We start from the raw sequence: 23,028 nt of genomic DNA on the forward strand, positions 1-23,028 counted from the left end.
ACAAAAACAGGTTAAATCACTGGCGCAGCGAGGTGGGCTTGGGGATAAAATTACCCCCTATAACCTGCAGAAAAAATAAACTAAACACTGTTGAAGTTCTAGAAATTCCAGTAATACATAATCTGATCACAATAATGGCAACTCTCTATTAACAACTCGCATTCCTGAAATATCATTTTCATAATTAAGAAATCGTACCTTAGGAAGAGCACAGGGGTGAACGCCTTAATGAATTGGCTCTCATGTACACCCCTTGACACGGAAATTGATCGCTGTTCAGAGACTATGTCCCACCTCGGAATAGCTCTGGAATCATCGTGTATGCCATGTTTACACGCGTGCGTTTTACATAGATTCGAAAGCTAATGTAGGCTATACCAATGCACTGATGGAGTGTAAGGATATAATGAGTTTCAACAAACCAAATCCAACTATCATTCTGAAATCTTGTCGAAATAATCTTGTCGTACCTGATGCGCAATTTGTTTAATATCTTGTATATGATGCACTTTTGTTTAATATATTGTCGCACCTGGTGTTCAGATGGTTATATTTTCATTGTTTCTTTAACAGTACAGTGGGCCATAAACTGCGTAATGGTCGTGCTAATATGAGTATTAAATATGCCTTAATTTATAATAAAACCAGTGGCGGAGCCAGATTTTAGTTCTGGGGTTGGCGGTTTTGAAAAATTTTTCAAAACCGGACTATAGCCTAATACAATACTGTAAGAAAACTTTAACATAGTGACGGGTCATTGTTACTAATGATGTCATGTTTATCTTCTTTCTACGAGTATCCAGTCAGTCACCCCGATGGCTCGATGTCTCCTGTTGCTCTCCTCAGCCAATATCCAAAAAGTCTTATTCTTGAGGATTCTTTCCAGCGTTGCTTCGTTGGCTAGTCTAGTTTTTAGCATGTCTCTTCTTTCAATAGCTCTGAGCATTTCAGTAGTATGTGTGCTAGTGCTGGTATATTCATTTAAGGTAAGAAAAATAGATAAACCCTTTTCATACTGTATTCATCCTATAGTACACGTGTCACTGATCGAAGAGCAGAAGGGAATTGTAAGAGTTATACCACAACCAGGTTTTCCACGTCGAAATCGGGACATTATTTCAAACAAACTGATGTGTAAATTTATTATACATTAAAAAGTGAACATATGAGGAATGAGAGTGTTTTTTCATGTGTTTATATTCTATAACTTTTAATACGGGTGTCCAAAAATTCTTACTTTTTTTTTCTTATATGACAATGAAACGGTAATAGAAAGGTCAGAAAATAACAGTGGATAGAAGAGGATTTTGTATATACTGTACCATGATCAGTTATGTAAACATTAAAAAAACTTAAACAAGTAATATAAAATAACGATTTATTAATAAAACAACGCTGTACAAATATTGTATAAATATAATTTACACATCATTCACAGTCCAAACTTAAACGAAAAATGAAGCTTTGACGTGAGACATAGAAATCATATAATTGAAAGAGACAATTCACATTAGACCTACGTAGACATAATCGGAAACGCAATTATTTAAATTAGGTGCTTGCCAGCTATAAGCATTTATGTAGGTCTATAAGTTTATGTCAAAACGAATTCCAGACAATTTAAAATACAAGAGTGACGCAATAATGGATGGTAGGACATCGAATCGGACAGAATAAGAATGTTACAGTATTTTCTGAAGTTTTCTCTGCTCAACGATTTAAGGAGCCAAGTGCTATAACAAAACCTTCTTCCAAACTCTACGACAGAGTACTTAAATAGGACTTACTGCCTTGTCAGCAACACACAAGCGACTCCTTCCAACACTCAATTCCATCACTCAAAAATATTACATGAAAATGAGTAATTTTTGTATCTCTTACATGTACGTTTCCTATTTTGAGTTCTTAATTTTATTGCTCATTTACGTCAAAGTGTTATGTTTGCATTTAAGTTTGCATTATGAATGTAATCTTGCCGTTCAGGATCTAGGGTAATAGGCGTCTCTTTCCGTAAACATCTTGAAACCAGGCTTTGGATATCTAAAAGGGTTCGAAACGGGTGGATCGTACCTATAACCGCCCTCTGGCTCGCCGAAAACTTGTCCCTGTGGCGCGCCATTCGACACATCTCCGGAATCTCCCGTAGGGGCAGGAGTGGTTGTCGTTGTGGTTGTAGTTTGAGTTGTGGTCGCTGGTGTCGTCGTGGTCGTGGTTTCCGGCGGTTGGTGCTGCGGAGGTGAGGCAGGGAATTCCTCGTTGCCGAGGTGATTATAAGTTGAATAGTAATTCTGAATTCTCTGAACAATTGCCTCGATGAAAGGAGGAAATCGTGTGAAGAAAATCTTGAGCGGAACTGCTACTGGAACGCCATGAGCGGCGGCGTAGGGAACTACGTGATGCGCCAGAAGGTGAGGAGGGTGATGGTGGACGTTGATTGGTGCTGCAACAAAAGCTCCGGCCCCTATTGGTCCGATCACTGGGCCCGGTGCCAGTATGGCGCCTCCAGCTGGCAGCGGGTGTGGGATTAACTTCACCGGAACGCTGTGGGAAATAATAACAAGGTTTGTATTGAAATTCAGTGCAGATGAGCGGCTATCACTGTCTGTGATCTCAGCTCTGTTTCGTCATAGCTTTATGAAACCAACGAAATAGCCATTCGATATGAATATGCTAATTGATTATATTATTACAGAAATAGTTTCAGGCCATCTCGACATCCACGCCGCCATAGATCTTGTCATGCTTTTCCATTTGAATTCATTTAACCGGGAACCAAACCTCTTGAGATCTACATACGCAGTAGTGTGTGTGAAAAGTAACAATTTTATTGCAATCGAATGAACTCGAATGAAGGCGAATAAAACTGTATAATTGTCATGATTGAGTAGGCCTAATCTTCAATTCGAAATAATTGAACAGAATAATGAAAGAATTTAAATGTTTTGAGGAAGAACCTACATATATTTTGCTAACAGAATAACCAGGTGTAAGGTGGTTGTTTGACATATCTCACCCCGCATTATAGCTTGTCCCGGCATATAAAAAAAGTGCCTTCTAGGATAAAGAACGAGGATGAGGAAATAGATTTTAACGTACCTGTAAGTAAATTTATATTAGAAAAAAAAAACAAATAAAAATTACAGGCTTCTACATCTTTACTCCTGCGGAACATAAAATGCATTAAATATATCGTACAATTGTAAATATTAAAGAGAAATTTACTCTCTGTCTATAATTTCTAATGAAGGAGTAAGGGAACATACCATAACAGATAAATTATTTAGGACCAAAAATTAAACGTAAACGAAGCCATAAGCATTGGGAAAAATATGTCGAATTAATTAAGAAACTTGAGTGTGAAAAAAGGTTAGCTCAGGAAAATTTTCTAAAAACTATTTTAAAAGAAGATGAAAGTAACAATTGGAGACAGTTTTATAATTATGTACGCAGGAGAAAAGGAAAAAACGAAGGAGTAGTGCTTTTACGAAATCAGAACGGAGAAAGTATAACTGATGACAAAGAAAAGGCCGACTTATTAAATTCCTATTTCATTTCGGTTTTCAATAATAATAATAATAATAATAATAATAATAATAATAATAATAATAATAATAATAATAATAATAATCCCGCTGATAGGAGTGGTTGTGTCACAGACCATGAATGTGAACCAAATTCGACTTTCAAAATAACTTCCAAAGGGGTTAGAGAGAGAATAACGAAATTAAAAAATCGGAAGTCTCGAGGACCAGATAGTATTGCTACAGAGATTCTTAAATTAGGTTCCGAGGCCATAATTCTATACTTAATGCGTATATTTCATGTTTCCATAAACAATGCAGCTATTCCATGTGACTGGAAATCAGCTATAGTGGTACCCATACATAAAGGTGGAAATAAATTAGATGTCCGGAAACTACAGACCGATTAGCCTTACATCTGTCGTATGTAAAGTCATGGAACATTTGATATCGGATTGTATTCGTCATGTTCTAAATGCGAAAGACTGGTTTTACAACCGCCAGCATGGTTTTAGGGAAGGCTTCTCATGTGATAGTCAAATTACGTCGCTGGTTCAGGATCTAGCTGAAGAGGTAGATAGAGGCGGAAGAATCGATGCAGTTGTGATTGATTTTTCGAAAGCATTTGATTTGGTGCCACATGACATATTAATAGATAAGTTAAGTAGGCTAGGAATAGATAAAAGAGTGGTGCTATGGATCCAAGAATTCTTAAAAGGTAGAACCCAGAGAGTTAGAGTAGGTCATGAAATATCGGAAATTGGAAATATAAGTTCAGGGGTGAAACAGGGCAGCGTTCTGGGTCCATTACTCTTTATAATATACGTAAATGACCTATGCCAGAATATTACATCAAATATGAGGCTATTTGCAGACGACAGCATTATCTATAGAAAGATTAGATTAAAACAGACTTGAATAAAATTTATAACTGGGCGTTAAAGCATAGGATGAAAGTAAATGGTTCTAAAAGTAAATTTACAACATTTTGTAAAACCCGAGGGGAAACTAGTCTTAATTACGAATTCAGTGGTGTTGTAATTCCGCAAGAACAATGTTGTAAATACCTAGGAGTGTATTTAAACTCCAAACTTTCTTGGGGAGAGCATGTTGATTATGTTACGGGTAAAGCATGGAGGGCACTTCACTTTATTATGAGAATCTTGAGAAAGGCTAGCCCCAAATCGAGGGAAATAGCATATCTAACGTTAGTGCGACCGTTAATGGAATACGGAACTAGTTTTGGGATCCCTATAGAATATACCAGATAAATTCCTTAGAAAGAATCCAGTATAGGGCAGCGAAATTTGTTAAAGGTAAAAGAGAAGATGGAAACGATACGATAAAAGAACTTAAATGGGAAACTTTGGAAAACAGACGTAGGAAAACTAGAATAACATCATTGTATAGAGGACATCTAGGTCAGGAAGCATGGGTAGACATAACGGCTCGGTTAGAAAAGCCAACGTACTATGGTAGGAACGATCATGATTTTAAAATCAAATGTAGGAAACAGAAAACGGATGTAGGTAAATTCTCATTTTTAAATAGAACTATAAATGATTGGAATGACCTTCCTGCAGCGGTCTTTGAGGGCTGTCCTTCCTTAAGGAGATTCAAGAATAATTTAAAAAGTTGTATATAAAGTGAAAATTAAAATTAAGGTGACATTCAACATTTAATTTTTTAAGGTGACATGTATTTATCTAGGCTGACGAGTTTACTTCCTTGGTTTGAATTGTAAATTATTTAAAACTAGCGTGTAAGAGGGCCTTAGACTAGAAATGTTTAGTTTAAATGTAGTTCTGTTTATAAGTATGCATAAGGATGTAATTATTTGACTTATTTGAACTGTTGTATCAGTGAAGCGAGGTGAGTCAGTGAAGTTATGGTTTTACAGTGCAGTGAACAGTTCCGATCAGTGATAATTTATAGCGTCAATGAAATGTGTTCTATAGTGTCAGTGAAATGTGTTACAGAGTGTCAGTGACATGTGTGCTAAAGTGTCAGTGAAATGCGTCATAGTGCCACTACAGGGAATGAGATGAGAGTAAAGTGAAATACTATTGAAACTTATGTAGGACCTATAGATAATTATGTAGGTTGTATTGTAAAATGAGGTATTTTATTTCATGTTTTATTATTATTGTGTTAAATTGTATTGTGTATTATTATTGTATTGTGTGTAAAATTGTATATGTGTTGTAAAATTGTATTGTGTATTGTAAATTTTATTGTGTATTGGTTATCATTTTATTGTGTATTGTTAATATTGTATATACCACTGCCACCGGGTGCTTGCCCACTTGCAGTGTAAATAAATACATACATACATACATAATCTTTACGTAGACTCTTCGCCCAAAAGTGCGTATACTGTTAAATCTCGGCTGTTAAAGTCACTCATTCGTGCGCTCCTTGTATAATGACAGTTGACTTAATATATATCAACATATATGCCGAACATAGAGTCAGGCCACAAAGGGAAAAACACCAGAGGAGGGGGATTCGATCCGGTGCTGTGGATTGAACTTCGGCATAGTGCAGTGGTTAGAATACTTGGTATATAGAACCAGGGACCCGGGTTCGATCCCGGCGCCGGAGCGTATTTTTCTCTTCTAATAACCATTGTTACCGTAACAGATAAATTCTGTAGGACCGAAATTAATCTTTACGTAGATTAAGAGTTACAATCGGATAGGAAAGGAAAATTTGATCAAAAGGAGTTACAACTCCAAGAATAGATGGGGGGGGGGAATTTCGAAGAATCACTTTGAAAACCGAAGAAAGCTAAAAAAAGATATCAGAGAATACCGGTAATATAGTGGCAGTTTATATTGGAAATCTAGAAAGAAGATTCAAGGAAATGAAGTTATATTGATACCGACCTCTAAAGAAAGCATAGTGAATGAATGAAAGACAAACGATTACAATGGAACAAAAGATGTAAGGAATCGTCAGAGGAAGACTGAAGTAAGATATGCAACATTGGAGGCATTACCAACTTAAACATTCTCCCCAACAAAAACAATTAGTTGCGAAGTCAAACAAGTGGCTCAAATCCATTCGCATAATTTACATTTTCAGCTGATTTCGAGTAAAGTAATTTCTGGCTGAAATCAATTGCGCCCAGCTGCATGGCCCCCGAGGTCGTTCTGGAAGTTTTATCAGTGGTGAAACTACACTGTCGGTAATTAGCGCCAATTTGTGGGAGGAAATATTGCATAAGCTCCAATGACCGTATTACAAAAGCGCCAACATCACAGTAAAACACGTGAAAAATATACAAAGTATAAATATGGCAACATAGCTGACAAAAAAATAAGCTAATTCTACTTACATACACATTAAATAATATGATAAATATAACCTAAATTAAAACGATTGTATTCACACATACTGTACAGTTGCGAAAAAATTTGGACCTAATACATAAATGTGTTAGCTGCTAAAATATTGCTTTGTTCATTGGCTAAAAATTGTAAATTATTTTGAACTGTTAACATAACGACATCAGTATTACCATACAAAAATTGCTAGTTTTTAATAATCAGAACTTCTATATTTTTCAATCGCAATATAGCTTCTTTCATTTTTTTTTGTAACAACAGAAATTTATTTCCTTCTTTTCGTTCATGTACATAGCTATTCCAGTATTTAAAATGAATGTACAGTAGAATTGAAGGATATATTTTCTACTGCACTGTCGCATTATCTTCCTACTTTTCTGACTTAAATGATCCTCTGTTTTACACTTACAAAGTATTTTGCAAAACGTGGATACTCAGACTCATGTTCATACTTTCAGACTCGCTTAAAATATCTGTGACGTTGCTGTTATAGGCCGTGCCACCGTTTTTGTCATGCCAAATAAGTAATGGGATCTTTAAGTGCGAGTGTCTTACCTTTGTAGCAGAGTATGGCAGATTGTGATTGGCAGATTGTTGATGTGACGTCTGTTTAGGAGGAAGTACCGTTCTAAGCTGCAGTGGCAACCGAAACTCACTGACTGGACTCTGTACTCAAGGACACACCGCAGGAACGCTAGCGTAGGGAAAGTTAAGTATACTTGGCTCGGAAACATGACGGCCTCTGTTCTTGGAATTGGTAATCCCTCATAAACCCCCATCCTCTACTCAACCCCTAGCCGCATGGCAGGAATACAATAGATCCCAGCATTGCCAAATCTAGCAGTCATTGCCTCTACCTGTTGGGTTTCACCCATTTTTAGTGTCTTTGTCGACGTGTTGTTTTATACCGTTGTGCGCTTCAATATGTCTAATTTATTCCGGCCATGATTAATGAGTGTTGGAGCACATGATCCGCAGCCAGGCCTCCTGATACACCTGAAGATCCAGGACCATCACGACAAGAACAACAAATAACACCGTCGAAGAAAACAGAATATCTTATTTGCAGAGGAGCGTAGCTAAGAAAACAAAGTGTTAAAATTGTGTCTAACGTTAGAAATTCTATCCATAAAGTAATCGAAAGTTCAGGCAGTTTAATAAGTATAAATCTTAACCACTTAACATCGGACGCAACCGGCGGAGTTGGATATATGGGCATAGAAATTAAGAATTACGGTTCACCAACTAAAGAGAAAATAAACAAATTAAAACAGAATTCGGTAAGATAGACGATTTTATACGTGATTTACTTCGCCGAACAGTATGTGAACAGTACGCGAAAGAGATATCGCCAACAGCAACACCGTCCTTAGCAACCTAAATAATGACATTATTCACAGTAGTGCTTAAAACTTTTCTAACTTACAGCAGTGAATTAAATGTTTTTAAATCACTCTCTACACGACAACCAACATATTAGCAATAGTAAAATGAATATATATATATATATATATATATATATATATATATATATATATATATATATATATATATGAACTTCTTCGCCAACAACACATTACAAAGAAAAGCCCTACAATTTAAAATTAAATTTACATACCAGTAATGAATAAAATATTGTATAGCACACTAGAGTAAACAGATTTTATGCGTTTGTGGAAATTATCACCCAAGGCGAAGCTGATAAAATCTAACTTTACTCTTTTGTACTATAAATTCTATAACTATTCAATGATCACAGTTTCAGAAAATTTTACCGGCGCAACATTTTTAATTAAGTATAAAATTCTGGAACTTCAATAACATGAGAATTTAACACTTATTATAGAAGTCTGCATTTTTTTTGTTTATTTAGGCAAAATATGTTAGTGAAAATATAAATATAAAGTGTTTTTTGAAATAAGTTTGTTCATTTTTACACCAATTTTGTTTTAGTAATTATAAATTAAGGTATATTTACAAAGATAATATAGTCTTTCTGAAAATCGCAGTTTCACGGAACACAGTTTGAAAAACGTTCGCAAATCACAATGACTTCAAGAATTGGCAACTCGGCTAAGGGTTTATCCCTTGCGCGTGCCTGCAGTTAACTGGTGAAGGGGATGAGGGAAGGTCGTCATGTTTTCGTGCGAAGTATACGAGTATCTTACTTTTGCCGCAGTCTGGGTAGCAAGACTGTGGTTGGCAGATTGTTAACGTGACGTATATAGCAGGTGGTACCATTCTCAGCTACACTATCAACAGATGCTCGCAGACTGTGCATTGTACTCAAGGACACGGGCCAGAGACGCTGGCGTCAGCAATAGTTGCAGTATTATACTTGAACAAGCTTGATAAATATACCTCTATGCTATTTCACCAACGCCCTTTATATATTTTTTTTCGATACTTGTAACTTTCTGGTGCTATACACAGCATAACTTTGTTTGTAGCGGTGTTGTCAAATTTTTCTTAGGGTTTCTTTTATTTATCGCTATTGTTTTGTTTACGTTGGGGCTTTTGTTACATCGCCATTGGCATTTATGATGGCTCTTATAAACAATAGTTGCCGCAAACATAATCCACTGGAAAATACAGCCACCACTCGAAATTGAACCCTGGGCCATTCTGCAGGAAGGTAGACTTTGTAAATAAAAAGTCGGCAGACCTCAACTTTTACTACCAATAAGTCATTTATTTTTGAGTTTTGTATAAATTAGGTGTTGCTACTCTTGGTCTTGCATTAATTTCCATACGAAATTGTAGTTTATTATCAAAATCGGTGATCCCAGAAGCGTGTTCTTGTCAGTACGAAAATTGAACACGAACGTTGTTTCTTTTTTATTTTGTCATATATGAAGTGAGTCACCGAGCATCTTGGATGCGACCTTGTTACCTGTGGAACGGCACCGCTGCATGTGGAGGCGGTGCAGGAATTGCTGCGGCGATCAGATGCGTAGTTGTCACCCGCAAACACAGCGCCAACAGCGGCCAACTCTGAAAACAGGAATAAGTTTGTTACGGGTTTTGCAAATATTGATTTTTTTTAAATTTGGTTTATTTTATGACGCTATGTCAATTGCTATTGTCTACTTTGGTCTGCAGTGGTCGTCAGCACTCGCTGAAATGGGTAATGGGTAAGGAGTGTATCGGAATATGCTCCGTGGTGCAGAAGGGAGAGAGAAAGCATACCCGCCAGCAGGTACGGACGCATGCTAGTACACCTCTTATCAGCGGGTAAGAGACGCTAGTCCGAAGGTGCACTGTGCTGATGACCGCTGTCTAGCTTTTGAGTGAGATGAAGGTGATAATGCCAGCGACATGAGTCCAGGGTCCAGCGCCGAAAGTTACCCAGCATTTGCTCTTTGTGGGTTGAGAGGAAACCCTGGAAGTAACCTCAATCAGGTATCTTATTGTAACTAGAATTTGAATCAGGGTCCGCTAGTTTCACGCTCAGACATGCTAACCATTACTCCACATTATTGATGTTATAATGATGATGATGAATTGATTATTATTTTAATGATGTTGATCCTTACATTGTACAGTTTAAGTAGATGGAATACTTTGTAATTTACCTTTCACAACAATTTTATTTCCTTTATTATGTTGGGAATATATTACTGTTTATAATTTATTTCTTGATCATTAAAATACACTGTGGAAACCAAAGTATTGAACATAGGAATTTAACATGGAAATTCACTTTATTATAAACAGTCTTTATCATTAGTGAAAATTGTTCACATTGTACAGACCGATTATTTAGTCCTAACAGCTCAGCGACGCGACGCGAAAGAGGGGAAGGAATAGGAGTAGTGAGGAGAGCTGCGGAGTAGAGATAAGAGCGAGCGGTCGGTAAAGGAATGCAGTACAGCTTAATTGTATTGGAAACATACCTCTCTACAGAACGCATGAGATCCGATCGCTTCGAATTCAAGCGAGTAACTAACCCATACACCCCTTGGCGTAACTAAATGGACTCGCCTGAACCAGGCGCATATCTCCGGCGACTGTCAGGACTAAATAATCGTACTGTACCTGTGTCGTAAAATATTACCATGCCAAATAAAGCTTCGTGACTTCTATTATCACGTCGTAACTTATGCCAAAAAGCAGGCCTGGGAAACTTTCAGCCATAGATGATCTACTTGTTGCCGAGGCCTCCTATAGATCTACTTTCAAGACTGAAAACAAAAATGATTTATTGTTCATATAAGTTACAAAAAGGCGATATTCCATAGTAGTAAAAGGAAATCATTTCCCTTAAAAACCAAATTCAGATGTATTTTAAAATAGAACAAAATGAAATAATGCATTTGTACCTGCTTTCTCGAATCAATCTGATGTCTGTGTCTGCATTTTATTCGCCAAGTGCTAAAAATCAAGGGGATAGTTTGTAAGAGCAAGCCTCAGATAATCTCCTAAATGTTTATCAGTGAGACTTGAGCGGTCTGAAATTTTAATCATGTTTAAATATGAAAATGCTGATTCACAGAGATGTGTTAAGCCAAAACAAGAGTAGGTCATTTCACTGCATCTTCTTAAGTTGTGGTACTTGTCTCTGGGCACTAATTTCCATAATGATGAATCACCGACATGAGCTTTCAAAAGAATGTCATTTTGCAGATTTACAATTTCATTTTCCAGACTAAGCTCGCTAATTCTAAAAATTTCATTGAAAAGGGCTGCAGTTTTCTTGACAACCAAATCTGAACAATATCTTGAATACTTTGGGATTCACTGAACCTTGCTTCAAACTCATTTAGAGTGTGTCAATTTCAGTTATGTACTTGTCTTTTCCAAATAATGTTTTGGATAACTCTCCAAATGGTCCTGAATTCTAGGAGAATGAGAAAAATCATTGTATTTGAGATCATTCATCATGAGAATAAATTTACTTTTGTACGTGAAAATTGTGCTTACCATCTCTCTGATGTACTTATTTTTGTCATGTAATTCTACATTCATTCACTAAGAGTGCCAGTAAAATTAGCTAAAAAGACAAGATTAGACAGCCACTATTCATTTTCCAACTGCTCATATTCGTCTTTGCTCTCCTTCAAGAATGATTTTACTTCATTGAGCAAACTGCGAAATCTGTGCAAAAATTTGTTGCTGCTTAATCATCGGACCATCGCACTTCAGTTTACAAAACTAAATGTGGTATTCCCTCATCAAGAGTTAAATTGAAGAGACGCCTCTGGAGAGGTTTTCCACGGATGGAGTCAATATGAAACGATTTGCAATAGAATAATATTTAATGCATAATTGTTGTCATAGCAACCCAGTTCTACATATATCTTTATATCAAACTACTCATCATTACAAATTTCATAATATGCTATTTCTTTATTAATTTTATTATAATGCTGTCGAAAAAAGTATAACATACGTCGTACTATTTTTTACTGTTAGAGGAAAATAGAATTATTGTTAATAAAGGTAAAGGTATTCCCGTAACATGCCATGAAGGCACTTGGGGGGCATGGAGGTAGAGCCCCATGCTTTCCATGACCTCGGCACTAGAATGAGGTGGTGTGGTCGGCACCATGCTCTGACCGCCTTGTACCCCCGGGAAAGACCCGATACTCAATTTTATAGGAGGTTGAGTGAACCTCGGGACCGTTCTGAAAGTTTGGCAACGAGAAAAAATCCTGTCACCACCTGGGATCGAACCCAGGACATTATTGTTAATACTTTTATTAATTTATCTAAGCTGGTATCTAAATTCGTCTTTATATTTTCACCATCATTAGCAACCTAAACAATGGATTCATTCACAGCAGTGAATTGAAGGTTTTTTAGTCAGTCTTGCATTAGTCACATTTCGATTGTCATTTTAGTTTCGAAATGACTTACTTTTACGCATTTAAGTTTGTTTTACGCACTAAAGTTTCTTTGACGTACTTTTTCTTAAAGTAGCAATATTAAAAACACAAACGTTTAAAGTCTTTATTATTTATTTATTTCCACTAGCGGATAAAATCTAATTTTACTCTCTTTATAAACTACTTTTTTTTTCGTTGTTGGTAATTCTATAAGCATCTATTAGATGCTTCATGGTTCGGCTAACAGATGGAGTTACTTGTCAACAATGTGACGCTGAAATGTGTGTTCAGGTTACTGCCCAGCGACAGTCCTGATGTATTTTTATATTTGTGATGATTGATTAATTAATATTAACCCGGCACACTCACAATCACAATCATACAAATTTCCAGACTCTAGACACCCAGAGAATTCCTCTTCTTCAAGAAAAATTCACCGAGAGCCAGCCCGGGAATCGAACCCGGGACCTCCTGATCTGCTGACCAACAGACCACGGAGGCAGTCTTTATAAACTACTATTTTATGTCAATAATTCTGTTTTATTAATATGGATCATGATTCATAACAATGTTACAATACAACTTTTATAACAAATGAGGGCTATGAGATAAAAGAAAGTCATGTAAGTTTTTCTGCTGATTAATAACAAAATATCTGAAATGAAGTATTACAATCTTCAAGAAAAGATATTGCTTGTGAAATGGTGTTATACTGCATATAAGAGAGTTTAGTTCAAGCAGGTTGAACGTTATATCATATTCAAAATAAGGAGGAGTAAATACTATTTTTGAAATAAATTAGTCAATGAAGTTTAATTTAGTTACAGTTGAAAAAAAAGTCTGTATTAATATTTCACCTAAAAGTATGCGTATAATATAATATTGTTGGGACAAGTTTCCCGGAGTTTTTTTCTCAGCCCATTAAGAGCAAATGCTGGGAACTTTCGGCATCGCACCACGGACTCGTTTCGCCGTCATTATTACCTTTATCTTCACCCATCCTACCTACTACCATACTCATGTTATACTTCATACGGGGGTAACAGAATCCGACGTAATGGATGTCCCAATCTCAGAACAGGTTTCTTCATTTAATTGTCAAAAATAGGTCGAGGAGCAAATGTCAATAAGCCAATATGCGCTGCGTTGAAAAAAAAAGTTGCATTTCTGGATTATACGTAAGTTATATTATTTATTCGTGTTTTCATAACATTACTTTAGGTTTTTCCAGTCTCTTTGACATTATAGACCTATTAGAGGAATTACAGTCTGTAATAACTTGATTGAAAATTTTCCTAATTTGTTTCGTGGTAACAGAATCTATTTCCGATTCTCGGTAACATTTATATTTTACAACAATAATTTCTATAGGCCTACGTATTCTCTCGCTCTTGTGTTCTCTGTGGTTATTATTTTTTTACTTGGTTATTTAACGACACTGTATAAACTACTAGGTTATTTAGCGTCGATGGGATTGGTCATAGCTAGGTGATATTTTGTGAGATGAGGCCGAGGATTAGCCATGAATTACCTGACATTTTCCTTAAGGATGGGGAAAACCTCGGAAAAACCCAACCAAAAAATCAACTCAAGCGGGAATCGAATCCACGCTCGAGTTCAACTCCGGATCAGCAGTCAAGCGCCTCTGCCGTATGAGCTTTTGGTCATGTGTGTTATGAAGGAGACAATTGAATGTCGAACAATGTATTGCATATAAACATATTTTCCCTATTATGTCGTACTCTTGTCACATCTTGTCTTATTTTAGATCAGCACTAAGCCAAGTTCATGTAATCTAAGATTGATGTTACATAACAGAAACAAAAATACCTATGATTCAGTGCATTGTCTGATCTATGATCAAAATTAAATTCCAGTTAGCGATATTCATGCAACATTCTTAGTGAAATACAAGTATAGGGGCGATACCTGCAGGAGATTTTTAAGGAGGGGGGAAGGGGAAAGGCTTTTATTTATAATCGCTTTAATGTCTCTAGTCATATCGCGAGTTAATCTTTTGGGTGAAATCCGAATGCTGTGTTCTATTGTTGTGAACTAAATGGCGTCTGTATATGTATTATTGATTTTTTATGAATATGATTTGTGTGATGAATGCGGCCAGTGATATTCAGGGATGTTGTAGCCAGAATTTCCTGGCATTTTTCTTACGATTGAGGGAAAATCCTGAAAAACCTCAACTAGGAAATTCAACTCGACCGGGAATCGAACCCGGGCCCTCTGCGTAAGAGACAAGTATGCTGACTCCTAAACCGCAGAGGTGGTCTAAAACTGTTATTTTTGCTTAACTGTATTTAGAAGGCTTAGGCAATTATTAAAAACGAAGAATAATATTATAGCAAACCAGTCAAACCTGTATAATGTAGCCGAATATTTAAGCTATTGTGTGAAATAAATTAATTTGTACAGAAAAATGAAGACAGTTGGCGAAGTGATGTTTGAACCCACACTCTCTCGCTGATGAAATGGGAGAACTGAATAAATTGCTATTCCATTGGAGCTTGTGGCCCGAGGTGAGACGCTAGAACTGCTCTCCACGCTTCTCAGAATAGCTACAGATGATTAATGGCAAACAGGAATTATGGCTTCAGTGAAACATGATGAGTATGAAAGCCTTCGAGCTTGCATTTAAGCAAGATTCGCTTTTACTAACGCGGCTTTAATTAAGAACAATGCACCTTCGATTTTCATCATAGGAATTTGCTTACTCGCTTAGCCGGATGGAATAGGCCTAGTTGATACCTCATGATATCAGTTAACGATATGTTTGCTCTACTAGTTTACAAGACTGCTGTAGAGCTCAATATGAATACTGTTTGTATTATAACCGATGGTAATGTTAAAAGTATTGATTTACAATGAAGTTCTAAATACATTATTTACTTGTCAAGAAACCAACAATACTATGAAATCAAATCATTCAATGACGATAATATTTACTGATATTCCTTCGCGAGTACAAAAGTAATCTTTGAATCTTACTGTTATGATTGCGATGCTTCTCCTTAGATCCAAGGTTTCTGATTTCATACCAGGTCCAGGGTGGTGACTGATGGATTCGCGATGAAATGCTTATCATAACTTTATTCAGAAAGGAAGTGAACTGAAGTGCCTTGTAGATTTATGCCACTCGAGGAAGAACCCCCCTAAGTAAAAATTGTCCAAGGCTGGATTTTCCTGCTTCACTCAGATGTCTCTGCGGATCTGTGAGACTTAAAGAATATTTTACTTTCGAATCACAAAAGTCTTGCTCGACCAGTTCGCACATATGGAAGGGAAGCCTGGACCATCAAAAAGGCTGACGAAAGGAGACTTACAACAGCCGAAATGCGGTTTATGAGAATAACTGCTGGTTACTCCCTTGTTACCATAAAAGAAATGAGGACATTCTTAAAGACATTCCAGACTGAACTGGAAAAAACATGTTGCTAGGATGTCCTCTAATAGCTTGCCAAAACTCATCTTATGCTATACTCCAAGAGGGCGAAGAAACTAAGACCTAAAAAGCGCTGGATAGACATCGTAGCAGACCCCTAGGTAGGGTGACCAGACGTCCTCTTTTGTCCGGACATGTCCTCTTTTTTAGGCCTTTGTCCGGAGTCCGGGCGGATTTTTTAAAAATCAAGAAATGTCTTCCTTTTCTAACTTGTATGCCTGACATTTTGAAATTATGTGATTTGACGCCTTTTTCGAGTAATTTGTCTTTAGGTGGCAGCAGCATCGATGGAATATACTCTTTGCCAACGATCATAACTCTCTTTCGCCTACTTATTATTGTCGTTGCTTTCATATGTAGGCAACTGTAAAATAATTTTGTACTGTTAAGTTTTATCATTAGTATGTTGTAAGAAAATAGATTTTGACATTTAAAGTATAATACAGACCTAACCCTAAATCTAAATAGATATTTTCTGTCCTCTTGAATATTATATTTCCCTTGACTTTCACTTTTTAACTAACTGTAAAATCGTTATTATTATTATTATTATTATTATTATTATTATTATTATTATTATTATTATTATTATTATTATTATTATTATTGTTATTATTGTTATTAAGTTTCATCATATCTATTTTGTAATAAAATAGATATTAATATAGTTTTGAGTATGATCTAAGCCTAAATTGTACTGTAAATAATTTGTAATAAAATATATTTTGACGTAATTTAAAGTATAATATAGGCCAAAGCCTAAATCTAAGTACATATTTTCTGTCCTCTTTTTTCTATTCTATTCTATTCTATTCTATTCTATTCTATTCTATTCTATTCTATTCTATTCTAAAAGCATGACTTTGAAGTGAAGATAAGAATGGTGATAAGTTTATAATAATTTAGAAACAAAGAAGTTTATCCTGTCTAACACAATACCGTTTTTACTTATGTTTCATTGGATCTCCTGCAGTGAACGGTTACTAATTTCGTAATCGTGCATTTCTGTTTACCATGCTCTTCAAGCGCTGGAGGAAACTTTCACAGCAAAGAAGATTCTGGATTACAAATCAAAACCTTTATTTTATGCACCTCCCACTAGAAATGGCGCCATGTTTATTCATCACCATGGAAACACAGATCATGCTTTGTGTCTGGAAATGCTGATGGGGCTTGTCTATCAAGCCGTGAGTAGTGGAGAATGCTCAAACTGGACGTCATGCACACACCTCTCGGCACGTTGTATTCGAGAGAAGACATAAGTGCCCTTGTCACACTTGCTTCTTTTTTTCTGTTGAGTGCCTTACACTTCTATACATTGTTAGTAATTTCCTTCTTCTGTCTTCACAGATCCTTCCACTGTGCAAGCCTTTGGTTCCGTAATTCGCGGGTCAAATTTCGGCGGAAGGTGATAGATTTTGATAGGCGATCATATTCCTAGAAGTTTCCAGAACTTTGGTCTCGTAAATAATGTCCGCTTGGACATTTAGTTCCGTCAGAAACGTCCTGGTCATGGACCTGGTCGTAACGTCTGGTTAGACATTTAGTCCGGTCCAATTGGGCCTTTGCAATATGTCCAATATGTGCAGGACATTTGGTCCTGTTAGTAATGTCCGGGTCATTTGGTCGTCTTGGAGAACGGTTTAAAGAATGATTTGTAATTTAATTACTATTCTACCAATTAATTCACACAGTCTTAATCTTCTCGGGTTTGTGAGTTCAATTTGCAAAGAATACCTCTCGTATTTCCTTCCCCATTACGGATTATTTCTTGTAACTAGTTTGAATGTAGCAACGTCTCACTAGAAATTGAAGGGTTCAGAGCCATAGTGGGCCATTTATTAAAAACAGAGAAAGCAAGGTTTAAAGTTAAGTGAATACCATAGTTTAATTAAGATTGATATGCCATATAGTTTTAATATGCATACTTTATGTTACTTGCTATACGTTTCATTAAATTATAATAATCACTTAATTTTAATCCTTGTTTTCTTCGCATTTTATTTATGGCGTTTGGCCCACTATGGCTCTGAACCCTTCAATTGTGTGTTATTCTAATAATAATAATAATAATAATAATAATAATAATAATAATAATAATAATAATAATAATAATAATAATCCGTGGCGCTATAGTCCACAAGGGCCAAGACCGACCAGCCGGCTGCTAGCCTCGCAGCCACATGCCGAAGCAAAGGTGGACGATCATCCAACTAGAATGGAGGTATCGTGTGGTTAGCACGATGTTCCCCCCAGCCGTTATATCTGGTTTGCGCAACCGGATTTCGCTACCTATCGTAGCTCCCCAAGTGCATCACGATGCTAGGTGGGCACCGGTTCCATACAGTGGCCGAAATTTCATGAGAAAATTTCTTCTCCCATGAGGACTCGAACCAGCGCGTATTCCGTAACGCGAATCCCAGGCAGGATGCCTTAGACCACGACGCCATGGCGCGGGACGTGTGTCTTCTAATACTATAAATAAAATGCATTATGACTCTGGACTTGTGATTAAAAGATTTATTACCGATCGAAAAATTGCAACTAATTGTCTTGGTTAGCTTACCTTCTCACTTCCTAAGCACAATAACATTCACCAGCAACTGATGAAGTACCCATACTTTTTAAGGAACAGTACCGCTATTGCGTCACAACGTAAGCATTGATATTACTAACATACTCCCCCCCCCCTGCCGCCTTATCTCCCGCTATTCTATTCATCTCGTAACATAAATATACAGGGTGATTCACGAGGATTTACCATCCCTTACGGAGCTTATTTCCGAAGACATTGTGAGCAAAAAATGTCATAGGCTATAAACATTTGTCCTAATCGCAATATTTTTAAAGTTGCATTAATTTGAAGTTATTAGTAAAATACCTTTTTTATTTAGTTTTACGGGTAAAAAAAAATTACAAATAGAGAATGAACTATTCAGAAGTATCATTTCTTTAATTCGCTGGTATTCTGAAGCTAAAAATGTGTTGTTAATTGCTTTGTACAGGTTGTATTTATCAATATTTAACTAAAAATGACATCATTTTTACGCGCTTATCACAAAAATTGTTACAAATCATACGACTTTAGGAACTTGATTCTTTACAGTTCAATTATTCATCCCAATGTACAGTCTTAAAGAATTTACAGGAGTGGCGTGATTTGTAGCAAGTTATTGTGATAAATGCGTAAGAAAATGCAATTTTGTAGTTAAAATCGAAAAAAAAAAAAAAAAATATCTACACGAAGCAACTGTGGAATTCACAACATATTTTTAGCTTCAGAATACTACCTAATTAAAGAAATGATACTCCTGGATAGTTCATTCTTTATCTGTAATATTTGTTTACCCTTAAAACTCAAGAAAATGGTATTTTACAAACAACTTTAAATTAGTGTAATTCTGAAAATAATGAGATTAGGACAAATGTTTATATGACATTTTTTGCTCAGAATGTTTTCGGAAATAAGCTCCGTAACGGACGGTAAATCCTTGTGAATCACCCTGTATAGACAATGAATTGATGAAGATTCAGAAATTAAAAACGCATTGAATTTGTTCCTTTTAATTTACGTGTTGATGTAGTGGATAATTTCTAAAGAGAGGAAAAAAATCCATACAATTTTACTTACTGCACGCATTTACTTACCTCACGATTTTATTTACAGCACTCGTTACCATAACAACCACTCGAATGCGGCATGATCGACTTACAGACATGAAAACCATAACGCTAAGTACATCATATTAAAAATATTATAATTACATCTCTGTTGCAGAGAAATAGTCGATATAAGTTACTAATTCGCTGATTAAAATGAATTACGTAATATAAAAACAGCAGATTTCCTACACGGAAAGATATCAATCATTTTATTCTGTTATAATGAAATCTGAACTTGAACGATATCCAATTTTCTATCATGGTAATACTTTCCTTGTACTTCGTGATATGACAAAATACAAATAGCGTAAGTGAGCTCGTCAGGTCCGGTCCGCTTGGCGCCCTGGATGTCCCGAGGTGCAGCAATGACCCAGCCACTCAAATTGCATACTCGTATGCGACATAGTGACTTGCCTGACGACTGTTGCGTGTTCCGTTACGAGACGCTCCGTTAGGCGGTGACTGGTAAGCAGAAGACCTGGATTAGAATTTCCAGGAGTTCAACTCGAAATTCATGCTATCGGGGAAGAGAAATTTCGTCCTCTCCGATATCATGCCCCACTTTATTACCAGAAAACAGAAGGAAACTACACTATTTTGTTGTACACAGACATTTATTAGTAATTCTAGCGAATTTTTTATCTCAGTAAATTTTTTATCGTTTCACGTGGACTTCTGTAAATATTTAAATGAAATAACGTACTGTGAACCCTGTTGCTTTTAAAATCATAACAAAATTCAGCATGTTTAGTCGGTATCCATTGATGTTTACTTTTCACTCAAATTCTTACTTTAGTTTAGTTACAACATTATTTTAATTTTAAAAATTGTATTATGTTTTACTTAATCTTATTTATTTCGCTCATGCAATATCATTTTATTGCAGGTACACCCTCTTTTAGATTCTGGCTGATACGAGTATGTACAGTACTATACTCGTACATCTAAATCTCATTACTGTAATATGTAATTAGTGAGAGATTTATGCAATGGAGGGAGAAAGGGCCACCATATCCCATTATATATTGACTTGGTTGCCTCATGAGTGATGCTTTGGTGTCACTTATGAAATTCAAACCTGTCTTCGAACAGTTGACTAAACAAAAACACAGAGGTGAAATTTGAATATTATTAACCATTTGAGCTAGAACTTTGAAAATGTGTATAGATAGATATATTTCTGCATATAAATAGCCTTTATGCAAAGTTTAATCTAATTTGGTCCCAAAATTTTATCAATTGTTACAAAGTTTGTAAATTAAAATTGTATTTTAAAAAATCACTCCTCCTCCTACAAATTTAAAAATTTTATTATCGTCTGAAATTTGCTCCACGTACCTTTCAAATTTCCTGAAACCAAGTTCCTATTTACTTTTTTTCAGATTATTCCCCAAGAGCTAATAATAGTAATATGCGTTACAAGAGCGGTATGTTGAAGTTTTCATGTTCGAGGAAAAGTTTGAAAAGGCGAAACGTAGTTGAGCTTTTTTAATTTCCGAGAATTGAAAGAAAACATACCGCTCGTGTATCGTACATTATTTTGTGCGAAAATCGTTTATTACATACCTGAAAGAGGAATTTCTAATTAGTTGTAGTGAAATCTCCATCTTGGTTTCTGTTCAATGACGGCAATTTTGGAAAACAAAAATATCTCTCTTCAACATTGTTGCTTTAAAATGTTTTCTGTGTTTACTATACTCCAGCAGGCCGTGATATACGTCTGTCTTTTTTTCCCCCAGTCAATAAATGCGAACTTAAAACAAACGGCTTCCTTAATGTTACATGCATCACGAAATGCAGTAACTTTAGTGGAGTTCTAGAGTTTACTTAATTTTTGAAAATATTTAAAAACAATAATTAACAGTGCAATTTAGGTGGAATTGCAGTGGTAAGTTTCCAATTTATAATTATTACTATATTGAACGACTCTAAAAATAATATGTTAAAAGCCTAAAGCAGTAAAATGAATATGTAACTTAAGCGGTAAGAAGAGGGAAATTGTTATGTGTGTTCGGTTGGGAATACTGAATGTGGAATTTTAGACTTACCGCGGGTTGGTTTTGTGCGGAAGCCAAGCAAATACGCACGATCTCGCACAAAAGTTATTTCATATAGCCCGATATAAAAACAAGTAAAAGTTATATCTATCAGGAAAAAGTATATTTCCTCCAAAAAGCTTGAGGTTTAAAGAAAATCCTGATAGCAAGGTTTGTTAAGCACATTTTTAAGAAGACACATAAAAATTCATGTTGTACATAGTACAAAGTTCAGAGGACTGGCAATTGCAGTAAAGCAGTGCCGATATGTAAGAAAATGGAGTAGAGAATTTTAGAGTGGGGTGGGCTTTTAAAGGGCCATCCAGAGAGTGCAACCTTCTAAAAATGGCGACCCGAAACAGTTGATTAAAGGGACCTAGCTGCAAGAAAATTGATGGAGAGGTTCTCTGAACAATGTAATATTTTTTTAATGTTGGAAACGAAAAATCAATTTTTTTTTTCACCAAAATTGACAAAATTTCACTTCAGTGCATCTTAAAACTTCATCACATTTACGTACGAGAGTCGGCCTGATTGGCGGAGTTGGTATAGTGCTGGCCTTCTATGCCCGAGGTTGCGGGTTCGATCCCGGGCCAGGTCGATGACATTTAAGTGTGCTTAAATGCAACAGGTTCATGTCAGTAGATTTACTGGCATGTAAAAGAACTCCTGCGGGACAAAATTCCGGCACACCGGCGACTCTGATATAACCTTGGCAGTTGCGAGCATCGTTAAATAAAACATAAAATTAACATTACCTAGGAGATACAGTCTATTAGTGTATGTACAACAAAATTAAAAAATAATGGGCCGGCGACAAATGTCTAAGTTCCAGAAACACAACATTGCGTATGCCTGTCTCCTTGAAGTTTCAGTTCACAAGATTACATAATTAAACCATTTAATGTGCTGAATTTTGTTCTAAAATCCGTGGCGTCACAGGACTTGAAGGGCCCAGACCGACCAGCCGGCTGCTGGTCTCACGTTCACATGTCGAAGCGGAGGTGGACGATATCCAACCAGAATGAAGGTATCGTGAGGTTAGCACGATGATCTCCCCAGCCGTTATAGCTGGCTTTCGCAACCGGATTTCGCTACCTATCGTAGCTCTCCAAGTGCATCACGATGCTGGGTGTGCACCGGTCCCATACACTGGCCGAAATTTCATGAGAAAAT

General features: G+C 36.2%; 1 protein-coding gene across 2 annotated transcripts in view; it reads right to left on the reverse strand.

The window, feature by feature from the left end:
- Positions 1-1,361: 1,361 nt before the first annotated feature.
- Positions 1,362-23,028, reverse strand: part of LOC138713519 (uncharacterized) — a 37,462-nt gene continuing 15,795 nt past the window's right edge. Inside the window, exons 2-3 of one of the 2 annotated variants that reach the window (XM_069845689.1) lie at positions 9,765-9,865; positions 1,362-2,541 (exon numbers count right to left, since the gene is read on the reverse strand). In XM_069845689.1, coding sequence (XP_069701790.1) covers positions 1,980-2,541; positions 9,765-9,865 — 663 coding nt within the window. In that variant the 3' untranslated portion in view covers positions 1,362-1,979. Of the gene's footprint in view, positions 2,542-7,426; positions 8,285-9,764; positions 9,866-23,028 lie in introns of those variants that run through there. The other variant, XM_069845688.1, reaches the window with a different exon arrangement.

The sequence above is a fragment of the Periplaneta americana genome, chromosome 14 (genome assembly GCF_040183065.1).
Source record: "Periplaneta americana isolate PAMFEO1 chromosome 14, P.americana_PAMFEO1_priV1, whole genome shotgun sequence".
Classification (NCBI taxonomy): domain Eukaryota; kingdom Metazoa; phylum Arthropoda; class Insecta; order Blattodea; family Blattidae; genus Periplaneta; species Periplaneta americana.